This window comes from Symsagittifera roscoffensis, chromosome 1 (assembly GCF_963678635.1).
Source record: "Symsagittifera roscoffensis chromosome 1, txSymRosc1.1, whole genome shotgun sequence".
Lineage (NCBI taxonomy): Eukaryota > Metazoa > Xenacoelomorpha > Acoela > Convolutidae > Symsagittifera > Symsagittifera roscoffensis.
In genome coordinates, this window is record NC_087062.1 from 2,669,380 (window position 1) to 2,696,636 (window position 27,257).

The window sequence follows — 27,257 nt, forward strand, 5'->3', positions numbered from 1 at the left end:
GTTGGTTTATCTCAATCCACAAAGAAAGATTGCGTTTTGATCGCTTTCTCAGCGAAAATATCGAACAAAAATTAACGCACAGTTTGAACGCACACGTTGGTGTCTTGATAGGAGCAAACATGTTGTTCCAACCTCCCTCAAAAAGACAATGAAGCAAGACAGTCTATTTTCCACGATTAAAAGAACATCAAAGCAAGCTCGCAGGTAGTCAAGAGTGCTATCATAGATAAAGTTTTCATTCGTTATTCGGGATGAATTTTTCAAAACCTCTGAAATTTTTTGAATTTTTGAAACTCAGAATATTGGCGTTTTCTAAACAAAACTAACGAAGAAAAATTATTTTCTTTGCATCTGGACGACAAGTTTTTTCATTTTATTAAAGATGAATGGTAAATTAGTGCCGATTAAAACTATCCAAACAAAACTTGAAACTTAAAACGCCAATTTTAAGACATTACTTGCTTAAAATTTTAGCTGAATTATTTGATTCGATGAAATTTTGGCCCGGAATTTTACCAAAAATTAATCAATTTTGACTTTTTGGTCAATGAACAATTACGCCAAATTACGAATCAAATGCTGATAAAACTATACTAAGTGAGCCTCTTATGTCGCTCAAATAATTAGAAAAAAATATATAATCTCTACAAAAAATGAGCGCAAAATGATTTAAAAATAAATGCAAACAAGAATGCGTTATTTCATATAGTAACCATAGCCAACAGACAGTTGTATAAAAATTAACAAACGCAAGTAAACAAAAAAAAGCTTGTTTGAAACTTTCGATTTTTGAAGAAAAAATAGATGGCTTTAGATCTCTTTGAATGTCCTGAACAAATTATAATTGAAATATTTTTGAAAAAAAACCCAATTCGAAAAAACAAATAATAGGTTAACTTTTTTCACTGCGCTGGAAAATCTGAAAACTGAATTTTCAAAACAAATCAAAGGTCAAATCGCAAAAAAAGTAAATTTGAGCCTTAACAATTTTTATCTGAAGAAATCATCACAACCTCTATGATAGCGTGAACTACGTATTAAAGGCTCAATTGGGTATAGTTTTATCAGCAATTGATCCAGTAATTTGGCGTATTTTTTCATTGACTAAAAAAAGCGAAAAAAATGATCAAATTTGGGGCAAATTTTAGGCCCGACTTTCAAAAAAGTCAGTTTATATTCTAAACAAACTTTACCGCCATCATTTTTGTCTTAAGTACACCCAAATTGTGACAAAGGCCTTTTAAATTTCAAGTTAAATTAGTTTTGTCCGGATAATTTGATCACAGAGGCAAAGCTGCGCTTCGCAGACACTTGCGAGAACACGGCCAAAAAGCAGCTCTATCAAGTGAAAAATGAAAGTAAAAATTAGCAAAAACTCGGCTACGGTTAGGATTAGAATCTACGACCTGCTGCAATCGAAAGATTTTGAGTCTCACGCACTATCCACTCAGCCACGCAAGCTTAACAACCGACAAACAGTAGTCACAACCGACAAACACTAGTCACGAAAAGTGCGATATATTGAGTTAGAAAATTTCAGGGTTCTGTAATTCCAATTGTTCGTTGGTAGGGGTAAACACAAAAATAATTGCTGAAAAAATACAGTGAACAGAAATTTAACGCAAAACTTGTATGTTGGAAAAAATTGCTGCACATTTTATTTTAATTAGTACTTGATTAAAGCAATTGTGTTTGTCAATAACAAGTTACGTCTTATCCTTCAAGCAAACACTTAACTCTTCTTTGAAAAATACTGCAAATAAATAAAATTTGTCATAAATAAATAAGAAAACACTCTACAGAACGATTATTTCATAAATTTTGTGATAGGTCAATTTTATTTGAAAGTATCTCTTCAAAAGTCAGCCAGTTTAATTTGTCTTTCTCCGTCCTGGAGAAAAATCCTCATTGCTTTTTTCAGTAGATACAATCCGAGCTGTTGTTTCCTGGACTCGTCCCAAGTTGGGCACACGCCGTAAAAATCGCCCTTTCTCTGATTCGTCAATCTGTTCAAGCCGAGGGTTGAAATCATGAGGGCTTCTCGGGTGTATGCTTCGGCTGGAATTGTGTTCTGATAGCACTGCAGGTTCACGACTCCGAACCCCGATTCCCAGATGTCCTTGATATGATTCACTTTCTCGGATACCTGAGTGCTGGTGTTTTTCTGAGGTCGCACAGCCTCGTTGAAGTGACTGAGGGGTCTGTTTGCCTGTCCCTTCCCGACGTAGAAGATGGCAGACACGAAGTATCTGAACGACTCCAGCTCTGTGAGATTTCGCGAGCGACTCTGCAGATTCCTGAAACGACAAAAACCATAAAAATAAAGTCGTCAAAGCGCAACGAGGATGTTAATTATGAGATAACACTTGAAATGAGTATTTCTCACTTTTCCTCTCTGTCGCATACGTTACAACTTGTAACACAGAGGCGAAGCAGAACTTTGCACAACTTCCGAAACAAAAAGGAATGACTATCAATAAATCGAAGTCACTCTTAAATCGAAGCCACTCATAAAGTTCATAGATCAGCGGTCTTTGCACTTGTTTGATGAGCCGGTTCCTTTTCCTGACTCTTTTCCACTCCCCACTTACCTTTCAAATCCAGTTTTGAACACTACTTTAGCGTTGCCATCATGCAACAAAAATTGGCAGGGTGAACAACCTAACACTTCTGAACAGATTTGGCTCTTTTTCCTTGCCCCCCCCCCTTCGCAATTTTTGGGAAAAAGGAAGAAAAAGAGCCGCGGATTTTTTTCTTCATAATCACATCGACACACAAATCATTTAGCCATAATAACACGCAAAACAACGGCCTTACCTCACATAAGCATCAATTTGATGGTGTAACTGGGAGTAGATTTATAAGGTTAATTATGAAGACTAAATATGTTTGTCAGGACCCAATCAGTCCGTTTGCCAATTTTTGTTTTGTATCAATCGGACAATGTGAACCAAAACCATTTCAAAACAAAATTCTGAGCAGGGAGGGGAGGGAGGGGGGTAATTGGGGAGGAAGAGCCAAACAATTTTCAGAAAATAAAATTTAGATGGTTGGGGGGCTCTTTTTCCTTTCCTCCCCATCTGCAAGTAAAACTTTTTTTCGCATTGCCCTATTTTAATGAAAACTAACATACGTGATTGGGGGAGGAAAAAGAGCCGGATGTGAGGGGGGTCGTGGGGTGGAAAAAAGTTTGTTTCCCCCACCTCACATAAGCATCAACTCCATGGAATAAGGCTGGGAATAAGTCAAGGTATGAAGAAGAATCATTGAATAGCCGAATAAGCCCGCATGCCAATTTGCATAACAATTGTGACTTGCACCTACTTAGTGACTCTGGGATCTAGCAGGAGATATGTGAACGACTTCTTTCTGCCCCCCTCTCTCCAGGTGCGGTTGGGGTCTCTGAACACTGACGTCATCAACTCCTCCTCCCCCTCCAACTCAGGAAGAAGCGTCACCGAATCTCCTCCATTCAGGTAGTCCGACAGCAGGCGAGGGAAGTCTAACAACAATCAACTACTTATTGTCATTATTATTATAATGATTAGCCCCGGCCCTAGCCACAACAGGGCAATCGCTATCCTGGGGGAGGGGGTGGGTGCCACTCTTTTTTCGTATCAACTATCTTCTCTATCGACCGTTCTTGGTCAACGGTTATACTCATGATTCTAGCCTAAATGTTTTTTTTTAGAATTAATTATTTGAATCATTTGTTGCAAAATATACAACGTATGAAATATTTGTGGTATATAAACCAGCCGAAGTATCAACCAGTCAAAAATATGTAAGTGTTAAGTAATAGGGCTCTTTTTCCTTCCCCCCCCCCCCCACCTGCAAATTTTTATATTTGAAGTTACTGTTCACTTTGTCCGATAGTCATGAAAATTGACATACAGACTGATTAGGCCATGACAAACATATTTGGTCTTCATAATTAACCTTGTAAAACCATTCGTTAGACCATAAAATTCATGTTTGAGTGAGGTGGGGGGAAAAGGAAAAAGAGCCAGTAATAGTTATGTAACAATTATGTAACACTACGAAAGTTATGCAATTTCTTTCAAATTATGTAACTTTTCCGCTGACTTACTCCGCGCATTTTCGGTTGGTTTACTTCGACTGGTTTATTTACATTCGAAATATTGTTTACCTTCTCGCAGGGGCGGATCTAGGATTTTCTCGAGGGGGGGGGGGGGGGGGGCGGATTTTCAAAAAATTTTCTAAAATTTTGACGACCTTTTTTTTAGGTCGACCAAATTGATTTTTCGAGCTCTCCCAAAGCACTGTTTTGCCCCATTTTTGGGGGTAAATTTTGTGCGCCGCAGTCAAATTTTTGAAAAAACAGTCAAAAAAGCCGTTTTTTTGGCGCGCGCTCCCCCTCAAAGTTAGCATATATTGGCGCCAAAGGCGCCTTTAGAAAAATTTTAGGGTCGGTCGGCCAAAAATGGATTTCTGAAAAAGTATCAAAGGGGGGACCCTTTGGGTCGGCAGGGGTCGAATCCCCTAAATCCGCCCCTGCCTTCTCGTAAACCACAAGTTAGATATTTGGAAAACTGAATGAAAACTGAAATTTGAGAATCCGAGCGAAAAATCTTTTTGGAGCTAGCTACAAACGAAACTAGTAGCATGTCAGATTGAACTAGCACGTGTTTCGTGAATCCGTCAACTAATGATATTGTGACTAAAATTGGTCAGATATTAGAAGGAAAGCGAGTCATGACATCTTTTTTTAAAGCCAAGGCTCTTTGCCAGTCCCCCCTTCAAGTTCAATTTTGAAAAGCTTATTTAACTATTGAACGTAGTCATAATGCAATGAAAATTGGCATGGTGAACAAACTGACATCTGTGAACAGATGTGTTCTTCGTACTTCACATCGTAACATTACGAATTTAGCCGAAATAACATGTAAAACAATCATAAAAATTGATATTTTGAAAGGTGGGGGGAAGTGGGAAAGAGCCAAAGCCATTAATGACTGTAACACTTTTTATACGCAAAATAAAGAATTGACTAAATGCATTACTGATTCATGTATCACAATGATGAAATCGGGGTTTTAAAATATCATCGAGATCGACATTTCCATTTTCCGCCTCTTTTTTTTGCACTGAGGGTGTTCGTTTTCATTCGGCTAAATTTAAAACCTCATCTGGATCCAAACATTGATGCTTTTCACTCTGATTTGAGTCTGTTAGATAAAAATTTAGACTTTAACCTATTTCTCGAAGCCTATTCCTTCGACCATTGTCTAGGTCTGGTCCGAGCCGTACTGAAGTTGTCTGATCGGAGTTACGTGCTAATTTCCATTAAATTGGCTGTTTTTCGCGAATTAACAAACTCGCGTGTGGGGCAGAGGACAAAAAGAATCAATGTAGCAAGAAATGAAAGCAAAAAACATTGAATCCTACCATTTGGATTGGTGGCGAACTCGGTTTGTTTCGACAGTACAATCTCTTTCTGCGACTCAATCGACACCTTCTCAAATGATCCATCCATTTTGGCTTGGAATCCAGCTAGGATCTTGAGGTAGAGCGACCTTGTAGTGTCAGTCACCGGCCCATACGTACTGCAATTCACATCTCGAAGTCTTTGAAAAATCTCCGCATTGCTCAACTGGCTCAGATTTTCAGTCACTCGAATTGAATCCTGTTCCTCATTTGGGATTCCAGAAAACTTCGAGGAGTTGCAATTTCTGTCAACTCTAGCTTGAGCTTGATCTTTTTGAGAGAACTTTTCAGTCGTGTTTCGCGATGATTCGTCTCGGGTCGATGCCGTACGACACGACTTCCAATCGGCGGCACAAGTAACAAAGGAGGTGTTCAAAGAATGATCACTCAAATCATTAGTCAATAAAGACTCGTCCGATTTTGGTTTGATGAAAACCTGCTCGAAAATCAAATCGCCTTCTTGAATTAACTCACTGCTGACTTTTGAAACATTGCTAAGTCGCTTACCTTCTGATCGCTTGAAAATGGACTTGTAGAACTTAGCAGGTGAAATTCTTTGCGAAATGTTTGAACGACGTGAACTGTTTTCAGAAGGAACACCTAAATTTTCTTTTGAATCGGCAGATAAATTATTATCGTCACTAGAATTAGAGTTTGAAGGGAAACTGCATGTGTGATCTGAAAATGTAACTCGCCTCCCGGAGTAACAAGTCCTTTTGGAAGTTGCCGAACTGCGTGTGAGGTTATGATGACGGCTGATCTTTTCGAGTCCGGTTCGGAACCCATTCGTGAATTCGTCCCGAAACATCGACTCTCCTCCGCGAACAATTGAAATGTTCGCGTTTTGCGAAGAATTTGAGTTTACTTTCGAACCAAATTCATGGCATTTGGACGACTGATGGATAGAGTTTAACTTTTGACGTTTGCAACTCTTAGATTTCTGATATTTTGCTGTGATTTGCGGTGCAGAATTCTTGTTTTCGCTGTTTATTGTATCCCATAGTTCGGAATCGGACATCGGCTCTGGCGAGTTCCGATTTGGTGAGTCATAACTAAATCGAGGTTGGCTGGTCCTGTTTTTGATGGACTTGCTTTTATCCGCGAGAGATGATTGAGCAGTATTGTTAACGGTTGCATGTGCGACACACATCTGATTTGAGAACAAATTTCTGCTCGCTTGCGAATTATTCAGAGAGACATTTTGGTAACTTTCAACTGGAGTGTTCAATAGATCCTTTTCAGCTTCCAAGTTATTTTTCTTTTTCCAAAACAGGAACGGACTGTTTGAGAAAGACTTTCTAGACTTCGTTGCTTGGTTATTCAGAAGAATTGAATTATTCTCTGAATTTACACTTTTTTGTAGTTTTTCATTGGATAATGACAATGACCTTCTAGATACTGCGACTGTTTGCTCAAGTTCCGAGTTTCTTCGATGTCCAGAACACTTACAAGTACAACTAGGTTCCTTGCTTGGAAATTCTTTGCTGGCAATGACTGGATTATTAGGCGATGATACATCCAAATAAGCGCTTGGCTTCAAATGAACCGCTTCGCCGTCCAGAAGAGAAATCTTATCCAGATCGCTTTCGGTGATCTGCATGTTAAGTAAGTTCTGAGCGCTTTCAATTGAGCTGGCAGTAGAACCGGAATTTGATTTCTGGCTAGAGAGACTTTCAGTTCCAGAAGATGCCTGCTCTCCATCGCTGCCACTGCTGAAAGAAGACATCTCAGATTTCTTCAAACATTCGTCGCTCCCCTGTTGCGAAGAAGAACCCTCGCGTTGTTCGGTTTTGAACGTCTCGTGTTTGATCGATCGCCTTTTGTTTTTAAGTAGATTAGCTGGCGAAACAGCAGGAAGAGACTTGACTAAGTTCTTCATGATGTTTTCCTTTCCTGCATGACATTCGTACCATAACTTCAGTTTTCCATCCATCGGATAACTGAAGTTCATTCGCTTGTCTGAACAAAAGCATCGTTCACATCTAGCCACGATGTTTTCACGCGGCTCATCAGTCTGGTCTGAAGGCGACTTTGTGCTGTAGTATTTGGAGAAGTGTACGCCCATAGATTTCATCATCATCTTCTCGAAGTGTCTTTTCTTTTTCAACGATGCGCAAAGGGCGCAATCTTTGCAACTTTTGTCCCCGAAAGGCATCGCGTGATGATGTGAGTCACTTGAGGCTCCTGAAACGTTCTCTAACTGAGTATTCAGCTGACGCGCTGTAAGCAATAACTAAGATCTTACCAAACGCATTGAATACTTAAGTGAACAATATACCAAGATCAGCAAGCAGCAGCTCATTCAATAATGCTCTTCTAAATCCACTATTAAAAAGTTTTGCCACCCTTTGCAAAATATTTGACAAGCAAACCGGCTATATTAATGCCTCAGTCAAATTTTTATAAATCATTTATGCCCGAACTTTTTTTGTAGGAGCACAAATTTATTTCTGAATAACTTTATTTAAAAACTAATACTTTCGAGTGCTTACCTTGAGAGCAGCTCTTTCCGCCCATCGCTTTGCCGACCAATTGGCTGTCCAGGTTCATCAGCGGGTGTCTGTGTTGTCGCTTCAATTTCACAGATGAGAATGGGGTGTGAAGAAGGTCCTGTTCTTCGCTGTTCGAGGAGGAGTCACTGTCACTACTCGCACTCTGCTTCTGCTCACTCAAGTACTTCTTCAGAACTCTCCGCACCTTGAGCAAATAATAAACAATTTATTCCCAGATTCAACTGCCTTCTTTCAAGAAACATACAAACGTTTTTATGAAGATCCTCATTTGTACACGAGGGAAAGGACCAACATTGGAAGACTAAATCCAAGTCCCCCCCACATATATATACCAAGTAAAGATCCACTCCCACTACTAAATTTGAATTAAAACTCCTCAATCCTGCTTATAAATAACTCGATTCTGACAGGCTCAAAAACCCAACTTGGAACCAAGTTAACATCTTCCCAACTAACATTTAATAATACGTTTCAAAGTCCTCCTCTTACCAAAATGATTTACAGCGTCTAACTGCAAAATAATTTAAACATAGAAAACAGGATCGCTCCAGATTTTATACATTTTGAATCGCCTTATATCGATGTAACATTGCCTATTGACTAACCTTTTCGCTCTCCCATCCGTGGTGGAATGCGGACTTCTCGTCGTGGTCCAGAATATCTGGGTCCCCTCCGGAGGCCAAGAGTAGCTTCATCGCCTTCGGCTTCTCGAGAATTGCGCTCAGGTGTACGGGTGTGATTCCGCCACAGGTAGCTCTGAAGAACATGACACATTTTTCACCGACAAAAACTGATCCAGAGTGAAACTAGATACTATTTGAAAATAAATAAAATTCAATTTTCCCAAATTCTGAATCTTGGACTCAATAGCCATTCTTTACGTAGTTAGGTTTTTATGAGAGGCGCACTTTCGCATATGAATGATATGATTTATATCTGATATAATAAGTTAAGTAATATCAATAAATGAAATCATGTGAAATTCTTGTAATCAATTTCTCGCTTTCGATACCTAAAAACGCACATCCCAAGCTATAAAAGATTAATTCAGTAGATACATTGTTACGGTTCCACTTGATAACACGGATAGCCCGTTACTGTGCAAGTAGCTCAACATGTTCCGACCAGTATTAAAAAATACATACAAAAAGTTTTTTTTTTCAAATTATTTTCGTTTGTTCTGCGTGGTGCGATAAGAAATCTGAACAAAAAATTGACCTAGACACATTCGACATTCATAGTAAACTAGGCCAATTGGAAAACAGCTTTTGTAGAAAAATGTCTAATTTTTGATTCCCAAATTGGCTCTAAAAACTCCAAAAACTACCTTAACTCGAGTAAAATTAAATTTTCACAGCTGAAATTGAGCATAAATAAGCTTTTGTAAGCCTGCTTAGCCTCACCTTATTAGTTTGAAATTAGACCAAAAATCAAAAATTGGGTTCGACAAAGAAAAAAAATTTCACGACTGAAAGGGCTTTAATATAAGATCTTACTTGACCCATTCCCAAGATTATTTTTTGTACCTGATTTTAAGTGGAAAAAAACTAAAACACACCCGAATAGAAAGTTCCTCCACATTTTTAAAATGATCGGAATAACCCCTTACCTTCCCTTCCTTTGCAATAAAATGAGGCGGTGGCGTCTTATCTGAATTAAGGCAAAAATTTGATATTTTTAAGGATTCGCAAGCTTATTCAATATGCGGATTAGTTGGAAGCCAGCAAAAACTCAAAATTAAGATTCAAACACAGACTCAATTTAATTTTCTGTTTTGGACTGCTTAAATGAAAAGAGGCGATATATTGAAGAGATCCCACTTTTTGTCATACTCTTGTAAATGTGAAAATATACTTCCACCTGGCAATTAAGTGTTTCTCTTTTGTTTATTTGATCAAAAACAACCAGGACAGTTATTGGAAGAAAATGGATCTAATTTATGAGAAATAAACAAAAAGGAACAGGACTACACAATGAGCTGATCAAAAGAGGCGGCACCATCGCCTAATGATGAGAATTAAACTGAATTTAACTTATTGGATCCTGGAGACATAGATACTGACCTGACGTTTGGATTGGCCCCGTACTGCAGCAGAAGAGTGAGGAAGTCGAGGGCGTCCCCGACTGGTTCCAATCCTACAGCCACGTGCAAGGCCGCCATTCCTCCCCTGTCCCCACACAACACATCTCCCCTCGCACGCAACACCAGCAACACTTGACACAGACTAAAACACAAAAACACAATAACACTTAAAAGAAGTTGCCAAAAGTTATAAAAAGGTGTATAAAAATAACAACACACAAGACATTGCAAGAAAAAATTAAAAAATACTTTATGAAACCTACACACACATACAAGAATTGCCAATTTATGTGCAAATGGTATAAAAGATTCGTTAACGATTACAAGACAGTTGTTCTCGCAAGGGTAATGAAAAACTTTTTTTAAAAAGATGTTCTAATTCTGTTTAGAAAAAACTATCAAAAAAACTAAGAACTGGAAAGCTCGACTAGATGTAGAAAATTTTGAAATTTGATCTTCCAAAATCTTAAATTACGATGTTTTTTTCAAATTTCTCAGAATATGTGTCAAAAAAGCCGTTTTCGATAACTTTTGAGAGTCGAATCTTTTCAGGAGCAACTTAATCAAGTTTAGTTGACAAACTCTATCGAGCAACAATTGACTTCAGCTTAAAACAAAGGCAGGGAACATTTCAGATTCCTGAGGTCAGGATGATTGGGTGTTTTCAGCTGCAAATCCACTACTTTTCGAGAAAGTCCTAAGGCTCATTAGGGTTTACCCTCTGTCAGTACTGCAGATTCCATGCATCCAATATCAACAATTACTGTCTGAAACAATTTATCTCATACCCGTAGTGTTTATCGTGCACAGCATCCAGCAGCTTCTCCGCTAGCATCTGCTCTTCCTCTGATCTCGTCAAATTCTTCTTCACTTGTTTTCTGTCTTTGTTAGGGTAGTCACAATCTCCGTCAGGCGGGATATTTGTGATGTTCATTTCCAACTATCTTTCAAATTTACGTTTGAGGTGTAAATAACAATGAATGCCTCGCAAAATGATTGATAACTTTTTTCAACCTCTTAATTTACTTGATAACCAAAATAAATGCTTGGAAATGAAATCTACTTTTTCAATCTTACACTTTACTTTTTAGTTTCCCCAAATCAATTAGGTGAGTTTAATTGGTTTGATTGGTGCAGTAATGGTTAGATAGGGGATGTTGATTGCAATTGAGGCTTGAGGTAAAAAGCTTCAGGAGTTGGTCCAATTATGCGGACTGGTACTAGCTACAAGTAGAGTAAGTTTCCAGGTGTAATTAATGAGAAGCTCCTGTGGAGTTAATTACAGTGGAAACGTACAAGATTGTAAAAATTTCAAAAAATGTCAGATTTCACAAAAACCAACCATTATGTTGTCAAAATTTCCAAAGAGTATGAATAATTTGTTCATTCTAAAAAAATTGGTTAAGGAACAAATTAAAAAACTAGATTTTTTGTTTGTTCACACGTGTCACATCTGTTTCCATGTACTTTCTTTTTATTAACGAAAGAAGCTTCGTAGGTGTGAAAAATTAATTATTGGTTTAATCAAAACAATAATTAATAATTTTTTAAGCCTCCGTTAGCGCACGCGTGCGGTTACTTCGGAATGCGAGGACGTACTTTTATTAATTTCAGAATTTTGGCCCAAAAATATATATTAATCAATCACCTTGTTTACTAATAAACAAATGTGATCTGGATTCAAAGTAAACTAAATGCCATTTTAGGCACACTTATTTTTTCAAAACATATGTCGCTACATTTAGAAAATAAATATTAAATTCCAGTGAATTTTTCAAATTACAAAACACAACACAAAACATAACCTTACAACTCAAAAATCATGTTTTATTATTACAGAAAAACTTAGGAATACATTAAGACATCTATATTTTTCTTTAACGACTCAGTTAATTTTTAGGGGCAATTCTATCACAATATTGTACCATACTTTTGCGAGTTGTCGCGGTACCGATTAGTAGGTTATAGATGATTCAGATCAAATGGAAATAGACTTTTTTCTTCCCGAAAGAATTGTTCGAAGATAAAACTGAGCGATAGCGATCAAGTTAAAAACTGGGAAACTCAATTGAATTCAATATCAATTTTAAAATTCATAAATTTATTTTTAGATCAAAAGCATTAATATCCAAGACAAAGCAAGGGTTGAGTTTTCCTACTTCGGAATAATACGAAAAACAATTCAACGAATTTGAAATGACATCAACACTGTATTCGAACACTGGATTCGATTTTAAAAAAATTGGGTTAGCTTCAGGAAATTTTGATGCTCAAAGTTTGATTTCTAAAGTAGTTACCGTAGTTCAACAAGTTTTCCGACAGAAAATTAATGTGCTTTTTAGGAGGTATTTGACTAGTTGATCATTCATTCGAGCTTAGTAGAGAATTGGCCCACCATTCATTACTAGTCAGTTTTGAAATTTGCAATTCAATTATGCCTCTGAGGTTTTTGAGCAAAAAATCGTTTCTCTTTGGTGCCAAAAGTTCAAAAGAGTTACGAGGTCCTATGGATGTTTTTATCCAAATAAAATAACAATTTGGTTTTCAAGAACTTTTAGAAGAAATTTTTCCCAGAACAATTCAAAACTACGCTTGTTGCACGAAAAAAATTCCCATTGGTTTCAACAGCTTTTCGAATTAATTTTCTGTCACAATTTTACAATTCTTTGTTGCACTTTCTTTGATCTGCGCAGCAGTTCAAATTTTCAAATTCTTTTTATTTAGTCAACTTGTGCCGAATCAACCTTGATTGCATTCTCACAAAACTCCGAGATGACCCCGCATGTAAACATGTCACATGCCAACCAGTTGGTTGCGAAGCCCATATGTCCTCCGAAATTGTACTCTAACAGGGCAATAGGCGACGAACACTTCGCCAGTTCAGCATCAGTCGGAAACCCAGCCGGAGCAGAGAACGGGTCGTCTCTGGCATTTATCGCCAGAAGTGGTTTCTCAATCTGATCCATCTTAAACACTGGTCCCGCATCTGTGTAATAGTCCTCACACGATTCATATCCCGCCATTTTTGCCACAATCATCTGATCGTAGCCCTTAATCGTGTGCAACTCGTCTATAGTTTTTTCGCTCACGCCTATTTTAGTCAACATGTTCACGTGTTTTTTTGCCAGTTGTTTCAGCGAACTCGAAATTGGCTTGTTGAACAGGTAGTAATTGATGCCGGAATGGATGTCTTTACAGGACACAAAAGGATTCCAGGGCATTGATAAACAAACAGCTGCGGACACTTCTTTTTTGACCACACTTGATTTGCACATGGTATTGAAAGTGATCATGCCTCCTAATGACACGCCCATAACACAAATGGCTGACTTCGGGTATCTAGATCTCACGTGCTGCACAATAAGTTCCAAGTCGTTAAAAAACGAACCATAGTACAGCAGTGGTGTTTTGACCTCTGTATTATCTGCTCCTCTGTAAATATAACATCCACAAATCCATCCTTTTGAGACAAAATGCTCCACGTGTTTTATCAAGTATGTGGCTTTACTTGAATTCGTGATTCCTGACAAGAATATGATAACAGAAGCGTCTTCAGATTTTTTAATGTTTTCTTTTCCAGCCCAATCGACATTAACACAACCGCCATCAGGCGTGTTCAAAGTTTCGCGCTCGTAAGGGTAGTGCTGTCTGAAAAAATCGCGCATCAAAGAGGCCGCGACAGTCATAGCATGGCCCAGAAAACACCAGAAGGTCGGAACGTACGACTGTTTGAAGGTCGCACACTTCTCCGAGATCTCTCTCATTTTTGAATTGTCGGCCAGATGGAGTTTCGGCCTTTTGTCAGTCAGAAAAAACTTCAGCAGGTAGACGAAGGCCAAAAACAGAACCATAAACACCCAGTCAGCCATTGCGCCCTGAAAGAATTTTTGTCGGTAATTTGGGAAAATTGGTTAGAAAGTAAATAGCAAACGGTAGAGATATCGAGAGACAAATAAAGATAGCTCAAATAATATCAAGAAAGCAGAACTACTAATGATATTGCATCAGGGTTGTATGAATAGTAACCTTAGCCTCAGAAACCTGAAAGTTCCGAGATAAAGAAGTTAACTGTGAAATCTGAACTAGAACTAGCAGGTCAAATAGATCTGATTGAGGAAAGAAGGCTAGCTGAGTTCACAACTAGTTATAACTAGTTGTAACAAAGTGGGGTAGTTTAAGAATAATACAACACAATTTACACCCAAACAAACTCAGAAACGGACATTCAAGGTCGTGTACCAAGAGTAGTTATGTCTAATTCGCTAAGGCAATACTTGGTTATAAATTTCAAAATTTTCTGTAGACGCATTTACTGCATAAAGTATAAGAAGATTGAACCGGAGAAGGTTTCAATTGAGAAATTAGAAAATATGATAGTGAGTAGCACGTCTAGAAACAGATCATATAGCTTACAAAAAGTAACAAAAGTTCAGACTAAAAAATTATTTACCAAAAAAAGAGTACATTGAGACACTTCGACAGTGACGACAGACGTGATTAATTTTGGCGATAAGTTAAACGTGTCTCATACTTATCAAACCAAACTTGAAAAACAAACCTTGAAGAATTTCCGATGACGAACAGAGCCTTTTGTAAGAGTTACATAAGTTGGCCCAAAGAATAGTTTTTAACGAGGCTGTCCATAATTTTCAATGGTATATAGGATTAAAAATAATGACCGACTACTCAAGGCGCCACTTGAAAATTTAGGATTAATGGACCGAGAATAAATGTCATAAAATTGCAAAAAAAGGGAAATCTATGCGCGAAAAGGATGATAAAATCGAGCTTTTTGCAAAAAAGGGTTGTTGCAAATCGACTCAATCAATTCAAAAGTGGTTAAAGGTATATTAAAATTCAAGCTCTTAAAACTGCATCTTGTATTCAAATTTATTCAGATTCGATTGAATTTGATAGTTTTATTGTTCCGACTTTCGATACGAAAGTAACGGAATATTTGTGCTCGGGGTGGGTTTTTTTTTTCTTCAGACAAATTTCGACTTTTTAACTAGCCATTTCATTCAAAAGGTATTGTTGCCCTGAGCTTAAATTTGAAACGATATTTTACCTGTGATCATTTTTCGTAAAGTTATGGGGGTTTAAAGATTGCCATTTTGACCAATTTGGGACAATTAACGCGCGATAACGCGCGGACCAAAATCTATCACTTAGTACTTATTATGTAGTGTGGGGGGATGATTTAAAAAAAATCAAATTTTAGAAAAAAAAAATCATTTTTTTAATTACATTTAATTTTTTTATGTTATTACTGCTCCATAAAACCTAAAAAGCAGTCGGAACATTCAGGGCTCCGCCCTGATACGAGCAGTCTTGTTTAAAATTTGGGATCAACTAAAATCAATTCAAATCATTTTAGCCATCGAAATCTCTAAACTAGCAGTATTAAATCAACAGCAAACCAGTTTTGTCAGTACGCGCCTTCGGCGCCAATATATGCTAGTTTCTTGCGTACCAAAAAACGCTAACTTTTTTGTGTTAAAACCATCTCAAAAGTGTCAAAAAAAATGGCAGCCTCCTTAGTTTTTCCTCATACGTGCTTTTTCATTTGATTTAAGTGCCCTTTTATGAAATAAAAATTGAAAGAAAATATCGGGAACCTTCGGTTCTTGCTAATAAAATTCCTGAAAATATCTTTTGAAAAACATACAAGACTGCTCGTATCAGGGCGAAGCCCTGAATGTTCCGACTGCTTTTGAAGGTTTATGGAGCAGCAGTAATAACATAAAAACATTATATGAAATAAAATAAAATGAAATTTTTTTTTTCTAAAATTTGAAAATTTTTCAGAAAATCATCACCCCCACACGCCAGATAAAGTACAGAAAGATAGTTTTCGTTCCTTGGCAAACACATCAATTATGGCAAATAAGCTTCGTTCAACCAATTTGGAACGATTTATAAGACGGATTAAAACTCCGCTTAAGCGTTAATAGTGCGAATTATATCGCGCGTTAATTGTCCCAAATTGGTAAAAATGGCCAAAATCGCAATCTTTAAACCCTCATAACTTTTCGAAAAATGATCACAGGTGAAATATCTTTTCAAATTTAAGCTCAGGACAACAATAGCTTTCGAATGATATAAAAAATTTCCGTCAAAAATGGCTAGTTAAAAAGTCGAAATTTGTTTGAAGAAAAAAAAAAACCCACCCCGAGCACAAATATTCCGTTACTTTCGTATCGAAAGTCGGAACAATAAAACCATCATTGGTCGAAAAATATCCCCACATAAAAACGGAGCTAAAAATAAAATATCTTGTAGCTGTAGTTCAGAGTTGTAATTCAATTTGCTGAAAACAAAACCTCAAAAATGAACCGAGAGAAGACTAGGATAAACAAAATTTATTCCTAAAGACAAAATATGGAACATGCAAAATATCAGGATAATAGTAACCATATCACATACTTAGCTGCGCCGGTCTACAGAAACACTGGAACCTTGATACTGCCTAATCCATTTTCGGGGACAGGAAGCTCAGTCAATTCATACAATCAGCCTCTGCAAGACCCACCAAACGTTTGCTGGCAACTGAACGACAATCAGCCATAACACCGGCCACACGAGGCGAATGCTTGAAACATACAGGAGACTAGCGCACAGCCCATCCTCACGTGATCCACAGCATTAGATGGTTTCCTCTTCTGCTCACGACCCTCAGCCACGACTTTCCAATTTAGTATGACTACCTTCAAAAAGCTCCAGGGCCTTTTCACGACCTATACCGAACGCGAACCTCTACAACAGCCGTGTCTACAGAGCTATCTTTAAAATTCGTACCAGCCACTATAACTAAAAGCCTCCCAGCTAGTAAATAAAGCAGGAACCTAGCTGGAAAAGTCAACATAACATGACAGCATAACGCAGGATGGCACAAAAAACTCGTCGCCGAATTATTGAAAAAACAGATGGCAACGGCAAGATGCTCAGAAGCTCCTCGCCTCACCAATTCTATAGCAAATCGAGGAAAAGCAAGCAACTGTAACAAACGCCTTCTAAAAGTTCCACGCCGACAAACAAGAAAAAATTTCTTCTAACGCCGTCTTGAAACCACTATCCCCTCCACTCACTTTAACACGAGCCTATATCTACCGAGGCTCCACTGTCAAAACGGATCGCTCTCAGCCCCTCATGTAGTTTGCCTTTCAGAATCTCCCAGATCTTAAACGTCCAACTCCGCGAAGTTCCTTGCAGTTCACTGAGGAGAAATTTCCTGATAATTTTTGCTCTATTTCAAGTGTTTGGGCAGCGCTTTTACAAATCGCACAGCCTTGTTGGCACTTGGGACACCACCTAAATCCTTCAGTTTAACAGAATTGGGGACTAAATTGAGCAGCTCTTCTAACTCAAATGCCAAAGACGCAATGGGTCATCCGTTTTCACAAACAAGCTCGTCTTGCACTTCACTTATCAAGCCTACTCGCAAGGATGACCAAGCCTTCACTACCTGGCCGTCGATAAAATCTGCGCGACTTGTCGGCGAAGCTGGCACGGAATTTCTTCATCTCCACTTGCAGATAACCTGTGCCCGGGACACTGTAACAAGAAAAAATTCTAACAGCCAATCGGAACAATCAACCAAAAACTTCAAATAAATACAAAAAAGATTTCCAGCTTCGTTTTCCATCATCAAGCCCTCACTTGTTCAAAGCTAATCTGTATTAATTCTTTGATTTCGGCATATTAATAATGAAAAACACGCAGACTTTTGATATTTAATTGATAATTAACAAAATCTTCTAGAAATTAGATGTAGTTAAAAAACAAAAACACCTCCACGTATCGGAGATAACCTGAGATTGACAGATAACCAATGAAAGCAGCCGGAGAACTCTAAAGTATTTCCAATCACATCCTCTGTAAGCACAAATCGGACATACAAAGCCTATTTCTATTTACCTGCTCTTCTCTTAAACTCATTATTGATTATGTTACCTATATTTCGCTTAAATCACATCGTTTCACAAAGCCTATGTAGCCATTTCCCTTAATTATCTCTGTCACCTATTCACAAATGCCAGGGCTTACCTCATTCATCTTCGCTGTAAATTGAAACCTGAATTTGACCAATTTTCACGAGCCTTGCATTTTTACGGCCTTCATCACTCTTGAAAACCTTCTTCATTATTATTCAGCCGCAACTCTCTGCTAACTCGCTTACATCAAGTTCTCATTTCCTTTCCAACTGCTTATGTATTATCGCTACCAACTCCAACCTCAGACTTTCAACATTCACGGAGTTCCGAGCCCACCTCAAGGGCAGAATGAATAAAACAACAACGTTCCTTGTCCCACTCTACTACCCGCCACAAAGCTTAACGGCAGACATGGGATTCCTATCGTACTCCTAGCTCGTCGAGCCAGCAACCCCTCGTAACTACGGCTTTCCCCTAGCCTAGTTGGACAGTCGATTGACTCCTAAATCATGGTTGATGGGAGTCTCAACTGGCTGCAACTTCAATTGAATGACGACGGCCCGACGCAGAACAACAGGGACGAGAGCGGCTACTCCATTAAGTGAAAACGACACCAACCAGAAAGAAAATCGACCCAGTTATAAAAACAGAAAAGAAAAAACTGTATATACTTATAAACACATTGTTACGCCTTTTATAATGCATGAATATACTAGCAATCTGAGCTATAAAAAACACGAGAAATAACGGGCATAAAAAACAAAGTAAAGCATATTACCAAACCAAAAACATATCTCCGCGCCAATTCTGTGAGTTTCTAAGACAGTCAGAGCAAACTAAAACAGCTTCTGTTAAAGTTGCTTAGAAAACTTATAGCTTTCTTCGGTTTAGAAAAACAGTGTGCTCGAATAATATGCCAATTGCACAGCAACCAGCTACTTTTTTCTCAAAATTTTAGAAGACTCCGTGAAATAAATTCAATATTTTTATTCAGTTTATAGCATCTCGCGGCTCTTTTGGACGTAAAGCGTTTTTTCGAGATAAGAGATTTTTTTGATAAAATTTACCCAATTCAAAGAAAAAAGAAATTGGGCGATCATACTATGAGGAAACAAACAACCCAAAAACATAAAATTGATGCTTGAATATGCAAATGGTATACATTTCAAGGAAGCGGCAAAAACATTTAGAAAATTCACTCTGAAAAAAATCACCTCATGGAAATCACTTTTTATATAATAAACATACAATTTTAAAAATCAGGGCGGATTTAGGATTTTCTCGGGGGGAGATTTTCAAACAACTTTAGAAAAAATGCTGGACTTTTTGAGGTCGACCAAATTGATTTTCTGAACTCTCTCAAATGACTACAAAATATGGAACTCAAAAACACAAGGAAAACTGGAAAAACAATGGTAACTAAATGTAATAAAAAACTACGATTTTGAGAAGCAAAACTATTTAAAACAACTTTTGGTGGTAGGTCAGTAAATCGATGTACCAGTAAACTTAAAACGGCGGACGAGATTGCTAAATCCAAAATCCAGCATTCAGTTACGTTATCATAGAAATTGAAAACTAAGATTTTTAGAACATGAAAACATTGTTCCTTGAAACAGAAACTGCATCAAAAAAGAAAAAATTTTGCCTCTTGCCATGAGCCCCAGTTTTAAATTTTTGTTTTAGCTCAGAAAATTGTTTCTATAAACCTTTGATTTGACAATTGATGTAATTATTGTATTATTCGATTTACTGATATGGTAATGTACTGACACATCGGTTTAGTAAACGCACCCCCAGTTTTTATTCCGACTTTGCGATCTCTTGTTTGAATTCAAATCACAACCAAAAAGGCTTTTATATGTTGTAAATTTTTCCAGTCTCTAGGGGTGGCTGGCTAAAAACCAGGTAATGATTCCCAATTGAGAGTATCTCACAGAAAGTCATTCTTATATGCATAGGTTTCTTCATTAAACATTTCGCTGAGTTTTCTATGTCAGCGCTACGCTTCATTTCTCATAGATATTCCATTTAAATCACTGATATTGACCTGCGTTAATTTATCTGAAATGAAACTTCATAATCTGAGGGTAAACTGGGCATTGAATATCAAACAAACCTTCAAACGTGCTTCGTTCTCTGACAAATCTTTGCTCCCAAACTTCTATGTGCGACAGCAAATGCGATCAAAACTGAGATCAAAAGTCAGCATCAAATTTGAAACCGAGTTTGCATTTGAAGACATTGCAATGACAACAACTAGTCAATGATTGTTGCCCAGCAAACAAAATTGCCGTTCAAAACACAGAAACAAACGGGATAAACTTACTTCCAAACAATCATTTGCGCTTCAAAGTCAACTCAGTTGATCAGTTTGATCAGTTTGATCAGTTGCAAAAAGTTCGGATAGACATAATTCATTAAAAAGAGCAGCTATTTTACAACAGTTAGCAAAAAGTTGGAACAAATAGAATTAACTAAAAAGAGCAAATGGCCTATTTCAGAAAACGTTTGCTTTTCAGACAAAAATGAAGTCTCAAGGTCGTTTCAAGCTTCATGCAAAATTTTTTCAATATTTGCAGATTACTCTTTTTAGTTTTTTTTTTGTTCCAACTTTTTGCACCTGTATATTTCGAAAAAAAACTTGCATGCTAAAAGTAATTTTCCAGACAAAAGTCGAGTCAGGAGATCTACTTAATAATTCACCCAAGAAAGGGAGGTAATTTTTAAGTGGATTAAGTAAGTTAGTCGAAAATTCAACCAATCAGAATTCAACAAAATTCGAATTATGAATAGAACTCTCTAGTGCTAATTTACTATTTTTTGATAGGGGTGGCAATTCTTTATTAAATACCATAGGGGAGGAGGGGGTAAATTGCTCATTTGAATCAATTCTGTTCAAATTTTTAAAACAAAATATCAAACAGTCAGAACTATTTAGCAGAGCAATTAACCGAGCTTGATCATATTGGAGTTTTGGAATTCAGATGACCTTGACACATAAGTTCTGTCTGACAAAAAGTTTTTTACACACGATACTTTTTGAAATGGATCATTTGTCCTTCTTCATTAAGTCTGTCTTGCAAACTTTTTGAAACTTCGTATAAAAAATTTACAGAACTATTTGAAAAAGAACTAAAATACAGCCACAATTAATAAGTATTTGGACAGATTGGTTTTGAGAGCCTATTTTTTACGCAACTGCTTTTCATGTTGAAATTTAAAATGATATGATATAATGAACTTTTCAAACTTAAAGCATAACTAACACATAAAAGGCCGTTTATAGGTACGTATTCGATATGTCCAGTAATTTTTAAGAAAAATTCAAAGGATATATATGGCAGCGCAGTTGCCCATTCAGACCTGCGTAGTTTTTGACGAGTCCAAATCATTGACCACGCCAGTGCTGAAAATTCAAAACTCAGGAACTAGAAGTGACTCGATATCGATAAAGCAGATTATTCGGCGTTGAAGTCAGCGAAATTTTGATTAAGTATTTGGCTCATCAGTTTTTTCAAAGGTCAATTAAATTCGCCTAAAATGAAATCCCTCTTGAAATTACAACTGTTTGTCCGAATACTTCATAAAATTTGACAGTAGATAACCGCCCTCTTTTTTTTTTACTGTGTTGCAAAAAACTTTATCCAATAATTTATCAACATAAAGTTTACTCTCAATCAATTCGGACTTTACATTCAATTTACTCCAAATCAAATCAAACCAGTTATTTTTACATTTACACCAATGGGAGAGCCCGAAAACGAGTTGGCAGCTAAGCTCAACAGACGACAGCAGCTGAACGATGAAGAAATTGCCCCCGAAATGGTACAAGTGAGGCGCAAGGGCTCCCTGTACACAAAGAACTCCGATATTCCCAAGAAGACCATCGACGATATCAGCAAAAAATTCAGGTGAGCCTCTTTGTTCCTTTATGATATCGACAGTATGGAAAAATTTTAACCAACACTCGCGACAGAATATGAGCACTAAAGGTCGTTTGTCGCAGCAAGAGAATGCTGTTTTGGAGCCCTTTTTAGAAAATTCTAACCAAAATTTTTTTTCGGCACTAGCTCCTAATTAAATCAAAACACTGGCAAGAAATATTTAAGGGTCTATCGGTCGAAAATGAGTGTCGTTGAATAGTACCAACGGGGGACGCCGGGGATGGTCAAGGACCATTGGGTGGGCAGGTCGTCGAATCCCTGAGGATAGGGGGTGTATCCTCATTGAATCCGCAACTGAAACAACCACGGATAGCCGGTTGTGCAAGAAGCACAAACAATTCAGATTACAAAAAAATTGAATTAACTCAGAAATAAAGAAAATTTAATTAACAATTCCGGAATTTTTTTATGTAAAGGCGATTGACATAGGTCAGTTACTTAGCATAGGTCAGTTACTTAACTACCAGAGGTAAATGAAGTGGGAATAATTCGGGGCTTCATTTTCTGATCAAATTTTGTGTCATTTAATCTGTAACAAGTCGGTCAGTTTTTCTCCACACTGAGACAATTTTTGATTCTTTTGAATCGAACAACAATCAGTAGGGTTTCAATAAGTTTCACCTCTTCAAAACCTTACTTCACCTCTTCTGAGGTTCCCTTGAGATACGTAAAATCGGATGATAAAATAACCCAATCTACGCAATGGTTTCTTCCAAAAAAACGTTGTAAGAGGTCGAACCAATAAGACAGTAATCAACCGTGTTGAACCAGTTTTTTTGTCGAAAAATTCTTCACACAGTCGAAGCGGAACTTAACAATACTTATGATCCTAGAAAATGAATCGAAAATTTGGGTCGACCCCGTTAAGACAAAAAATACACTATTGTCATCAAAAATTTTAAACTTACAAGTTTAACAGAGAGGAAGCTGAGCTTAGCAAACACTAGAGAGAGCACGAAAAAAAGCAGCCCTATAAATAAAAATACCAAAGTAGAAATGAGCCTCAAGCTGGTAGTAAAAATTCTGCTACGTATCGTATTCAAACCTTCAACCTAGAGAATGAGAGTATCACGCCCTTGCCTCTCAACCACGGACGCTTTACAGTTGATGAGCACTAACCACAAAGAAAGCAGAGAACTTATTCTATGAAATTTCTAATGCTACACCAGCACTTTTTTTGCGAGTTAAATTGGAAAAAGTCGAACCATACTAATACACTACGCTCGCAAGCTCACGAGAGTTTAAAAAAATATCATTCTTGCCTCCAACCAGGGAGGGTATCACAGAAAAACATAAGAACATATTTTGCCCTTGAAACTACAAAAAATTTACTATGCAGATATAACGTGCCAAAACCGTTTAATAAAAAAATAATCAGACTTGGAAATTTACCACATTAAAAAACTTTCACTAAAGTATAAGCTTACTTAATCACAATGAAACGCATGCTCTGTAAAGAAAACCATTAAAAAACTTAACCGGATAATCTAAAAAAAAAACGGAAAATGAACCGACGGTAAAAAGGACGAAAACCAAACCAAAATCAAAATTTTCCAGGAAAGTTGTTTAAAAAATGATCACTGCCTGATATGAATGCCACCTCATTACTGCCTAACGTAAGGGATGGTAATCTATTATATTTTGAAATGCGCGCTTCGCTATCTTGCCATATTTATAATTTTTGAACATTTTGTCAATCTTTTTGTAAAAACTTGAATCAGAAACTTGAAAACAACAGCCCTGTAAATGGTACTTTCAGAGTTCACATGTCTTGTTTTTTAATTTGACTGCTCAAATCATCTTAGTTTCCAAAAAATGCCGTTTATTATGATTTTTCAAAATTCGACGCTAGTTTTGAATTTTCTGCTCGTGAAATTTACTATTCCTATTATATTGACATTCTGATCGCAAGGGTAAACAATCTATTGTACGTGACTATAATCAAAACTAAATTCGCAATCAACTTTGAAAAACTAAAGAACAATGGGGATACAAAAGAAGAAACAAAAACTTCATTAAGCAAAATGGATGGCTTAATAAACTTCGTGGAAAAAAAACGATTTGAAATAGAACGCAAAAAAACTCTCCATAAATGAAATGAAGTAAGAAAATTCGAACATAGCCAGCAGACAGCTGGAAAAGAGTCAAAGAACGCAGTCAATGAAGAGTCAATGAAAAAAAACAGAAACATAACTTAAATCTTCGAATTTCAAACAATATATAAATGGCCGTAAAACTCGTTGAGTTTCAAGAAAAGTTTCTGAGTGACACTTTTTAAAAAAAATTAACCCAGTTTGGGAAAATTGGATTAGTAGGTTAAGTTTTTATTCCGCTGGGGAAACCTGAAAATTAAAATCCACTTTCGAATTTAGAAGTCAATCACCTCTTTTTTTGTACCATTACTGCTTTCGTAATTAGAGAGCGCAATTTGCCTAATTTTTAGCAGATGAATTGGAATGGAATTCAAAAAGTGTATATACACCTAAGTGCATCCATAAATTCATTGCACGTCTGTAGTTACTCGAGCCTTTTTCCTGAAAAAAAAACACCAAAACGTACAGAACAGTCTTCTGTACATTTATCGAATCTTACCAAAACTTTTGAACTCAAACTGTTTGCTTTTTTCGAGACAATGCATCACAGAAAAACAATGTGCGTTTTGTAAGCTCAAACAATAACTTTTCATGTTTACAAAAAAAATTATTTTAGTGAATTTGACGATGATGGGAACGGACTGCTGGACGTGTTCGAGCTGACTCGCCTGTTTGAGAAGTTGAATGCACCCCAGACTAGAACTGCAATAAAGGCGATGGTGGCCAAAGTGGACAAGGACGGAGACGGGGCTGTGAATCTGGAGGAGTTCGTCCAGTTGTTCAGAGAGGCAGCCTCGGACCAGTTCGACGATGACTCCATATTCAAGAAGTTCGCCGCTCTCACCGAAGTGGACGTCGACGAGGTAACAGTTTCAATTCGAATGATTAGAGTTATTGCATAGACCAGCCAATATTACTGAGCAGTGAAACTTCAATACACTTGCTATTATTAAAAGTAATGAACGTACTCTTATATAGGTCTTGCTGATTTTTTAAGTTTTTTCAGGATAGTCTTAAAATTTGTTCACGCTCAATTTTGATTTTCGCGGTTTGACTTTTGATTTCTTTCTGAAATTCAGTTCATTTCTTTTGTTCGAAGGAAGGCAAACTCACTATCGAACAGCAAAAGTGTAAAGGTCATCAAAAACGTGATCGACTTCTAGTTACGAAAATGGAATGTAATTATCAGATTTCCCAGCGAAACAAAAATTTTACCTATCGATTCAGTTTACTCAATATGGGTTAATTTTCTCAAAAAATTTTAGTCAATCATAAATTGTTCTAGAAATTCAAAGAGCTTCATTAAAATTCAAAAATTGAAGTTTTTTCGAAAATCATGTCAGTTTTTTTTGTTTTCTTGCGTTCTTTACTCTTGCAACTGTCAGTCCAGTTGGCTATCTTAGTGTTATAAAACTTTTTGCAGAAATTTTTGAGCTTATGATAATAATTGCAGCGGGCTAGGCTAATATAAAACAAGTGCATTTTCAGTCCATATTTAAGTCAGTTGGATTTTGATGTTTCTACACTCTCTGGGTTTGTTTTTCCAGGTGGGTGTAAAGGGGGCGCGTGACTTTTTTGCGGCCAAAAGTAGAACAGCTCAAGACAACAGCCTCGCAGCCCAGATAGAGATGGAGAGGGAGGAGGCGAAGAGGAAAGAGAAGGAGAAGCAGGAGAGGCGGGAGAAGATGGACCAACTCAGACAACGATTCGACTCCAAGTCCGAAATTTGATCAAGTACAAGCACTGTAGTTGGATCGGGTCCTTGGCACAAAATGACCTCAAAATTTGCAAATTTGTACAAAATGGTACCACAAGACACAAGATTTAAATGACATGCTTTTTGGTATACTTGCTAGAGTTTTTTTTCATATGTTTGTGAATGGCTATCTCGATGATTTCAATTTTTAAAATTTCCAAAATTGGAAAACACTCAAATTTGTTAAATTGTGTAGTTGCAAAAAGTTCGACCATCTCCCATGCTTGCTTTTTATAGGGAGCCAACTACCAAACTTGTACCTTTGACCAGCTTTATTATTTCGAAAAAAACTTCCAATTCTTTCCAAAAACAATTCAGACGGCCCGGGCTACGTAAAAGCTGATCAATTGTAAAAGATCATCGATTCGGGCAATTGTAAAATTCTTTAATTCGATTGAATTTTAAATTAATTGAAATTTTACAGACGCAGATATAGAATAAAATAATAATTGACCAATTGATAACTAGATTTTATCATTCTAAGAGAAATTCAACTATTTTACTCATCTCCAAGTTGCATCTTTGTGCGGAAACATTGTCACCATGCGAACAATCAAAAACAATGACAAAAATGTCTTATTCACTGTGTTATTTGACGCAATATTTTATTTCCGATCTCAATGCGAAGCTTGTTTATATACTACATCAAATTGCAAAAATAGGGCACAAATTTGTTTTTTTTTTTTGCTATGCAATTAGCACGAACCAGCGGAATTACGTCAACCGTAAACGTTCAATATTTGTTCTGTCATTAGATTCAACCAACGTCTCAGGCTCATATATCAAGGCAAAGACCTGAAGGTTCTGACTTCCATTCAAATGGTCTCCAATAAACCTTGGTAAAAAAAATAATTTTTTTTAACGGGAGTGATAATAATTCGTGTTAAATTTTCAGCATCATAGGTAAAACTGAAAGCACTAAACGAGCAGTTTAAGTTGGTTCAAAGTGCATTTACGTTCCAGGTCAATAAACTTTACGATTCTTAAGTGATTGGCATGGCATTAATTCGTAAAAATAACCAACTTTGAGAAACTGGTTCAATGAGATATTTTTTATTCCGCTGAACTGAATCATTGAGTCAAAAACCAATTTTGAGAGAGTATAGGATTAAATTTGAGCATTTGAGCTAGGGTTGAATTTGAGCATTCGGACATGTAAATTTGAGTCCAAAGTCTTATCCATCTCATAAATAATATCAGCAATTTGTAGGAAACAAAATATTAGGTCAATTGGACAACAGTATTAAAGCCGACAACCAAATAGCTGAAAAGCAACCAAAATTATTCGACAAAATCTTATTGGAAAATATACATGTACTACCAAAATAGTATCCACGAAATCCATGAAGGTACTGAAATCGAGTTGGTATACACAATTCGGAAACTAAACTGAGAGCAAAATCGAAAAATTATCAGCAAAAAAAATATCGATGTTTTATAACAATACAAAGAACCAATCTATCAAAATGAATGAAGATCGTTT

The 27,257-nt window shown here is 36.9% G+C and overlaps 4 protein-coding genes across 8 annotated transcripts in view; 1 reads left to right on the forward strand and 3 right to left on the reverse strand.

Moving 5' to 3' along the window:
* Window positions 1–27,257, reverse strand: part of LOC134856990 (sugar transporter SWEET1-like) — a 468,950-nt gene that overhangs the window by 266,200 nt on the left and 175,493 nt on the right. The gene's annotated exons all lie outside the window — the stretch shown is intronic.
* Window positions 1,801–11,324, reverse strand: LOC134856958 (uncharacterized). The gene is made up of 7 exons (XM_063873267.1): window positions 10,833–11,324; window positions 10,025–10,186; window positions 8,567–8,717; window positions 7,941–8,145; window positions 5,410–7,632; window positions 3,325–3,502; window positions 1,801–2,297 (listed from the first exon to the last, which is right to left on the reverse strand). Exons 1-7 carry the CDS (start codon window positions 10,976–10,978, stop codon window positions 1,856–1,858), a joined length of 3,507 nt encoding a protein of 1,168 aa, XP_063729337.1. The 5' UTR covers window positions 10,979–11,324; the 3' UTR covers window positions 1,801–1,855.
* Window positions 12,100–14,476, reverse strand: LOC134856959 (phospholipase ABHD3-like). The gene has a single exon (XM_063873269.1). The coding sequence runs from the start codon at window positions 13,911–13,913 to the stop codon at window positions 12,765–12,767; it is 1,149 nt and encodes a 382-aa protein (XP_063729339.1). The 5' UTR covers window positions 13,914–14,476; the 3' UTR covers window positions 12,100–12,764.
* On the forward strand, window positions 20,366–26,241 carry LOC134853578 (EF-hand domain-containing protein D2 homolog). 4 transcript variants are annotated; one of them, XM_063869585.1, is made up of 4 exons: window positions 20,366–20,378; window positions 21,706–21,892; window positions 24,635–24,881; window positions 25,566–26,241. In XM_063869585.1, the coding sequence occupies exons 2-4, from the start codon at window positions 21,726–21,728 to the stop codon at window positions 25,746–25,748; spliced, it is 597 nt and encodes a 198-aa protein (XP_063725655.1). In that variant the 5' UTR covers window positions 20,366–20,378; window positions 21,706–21,725; the 3' UTR covers window positions 25,749–26,241. The 4 variants fall into 4 exon arrangements, with proteins under 4 accessions (XP_063725655.1, XP_063725663.1, XP_063725669.1 ...); XM_063869593.1 differs by lacking the exon at window positions 20,366–20,378 and having other exon boundaries at window positions 21,579–21,892; window positions 25,566–25,752; window positions 26,012–26,241; XM_063869599.1 differs by lacking the exon at window positions 20,366–20,378 and having other exon boundaries at window positions 21,579–21,892; window positions 25,566–25,752; window positions 26,045–26,241.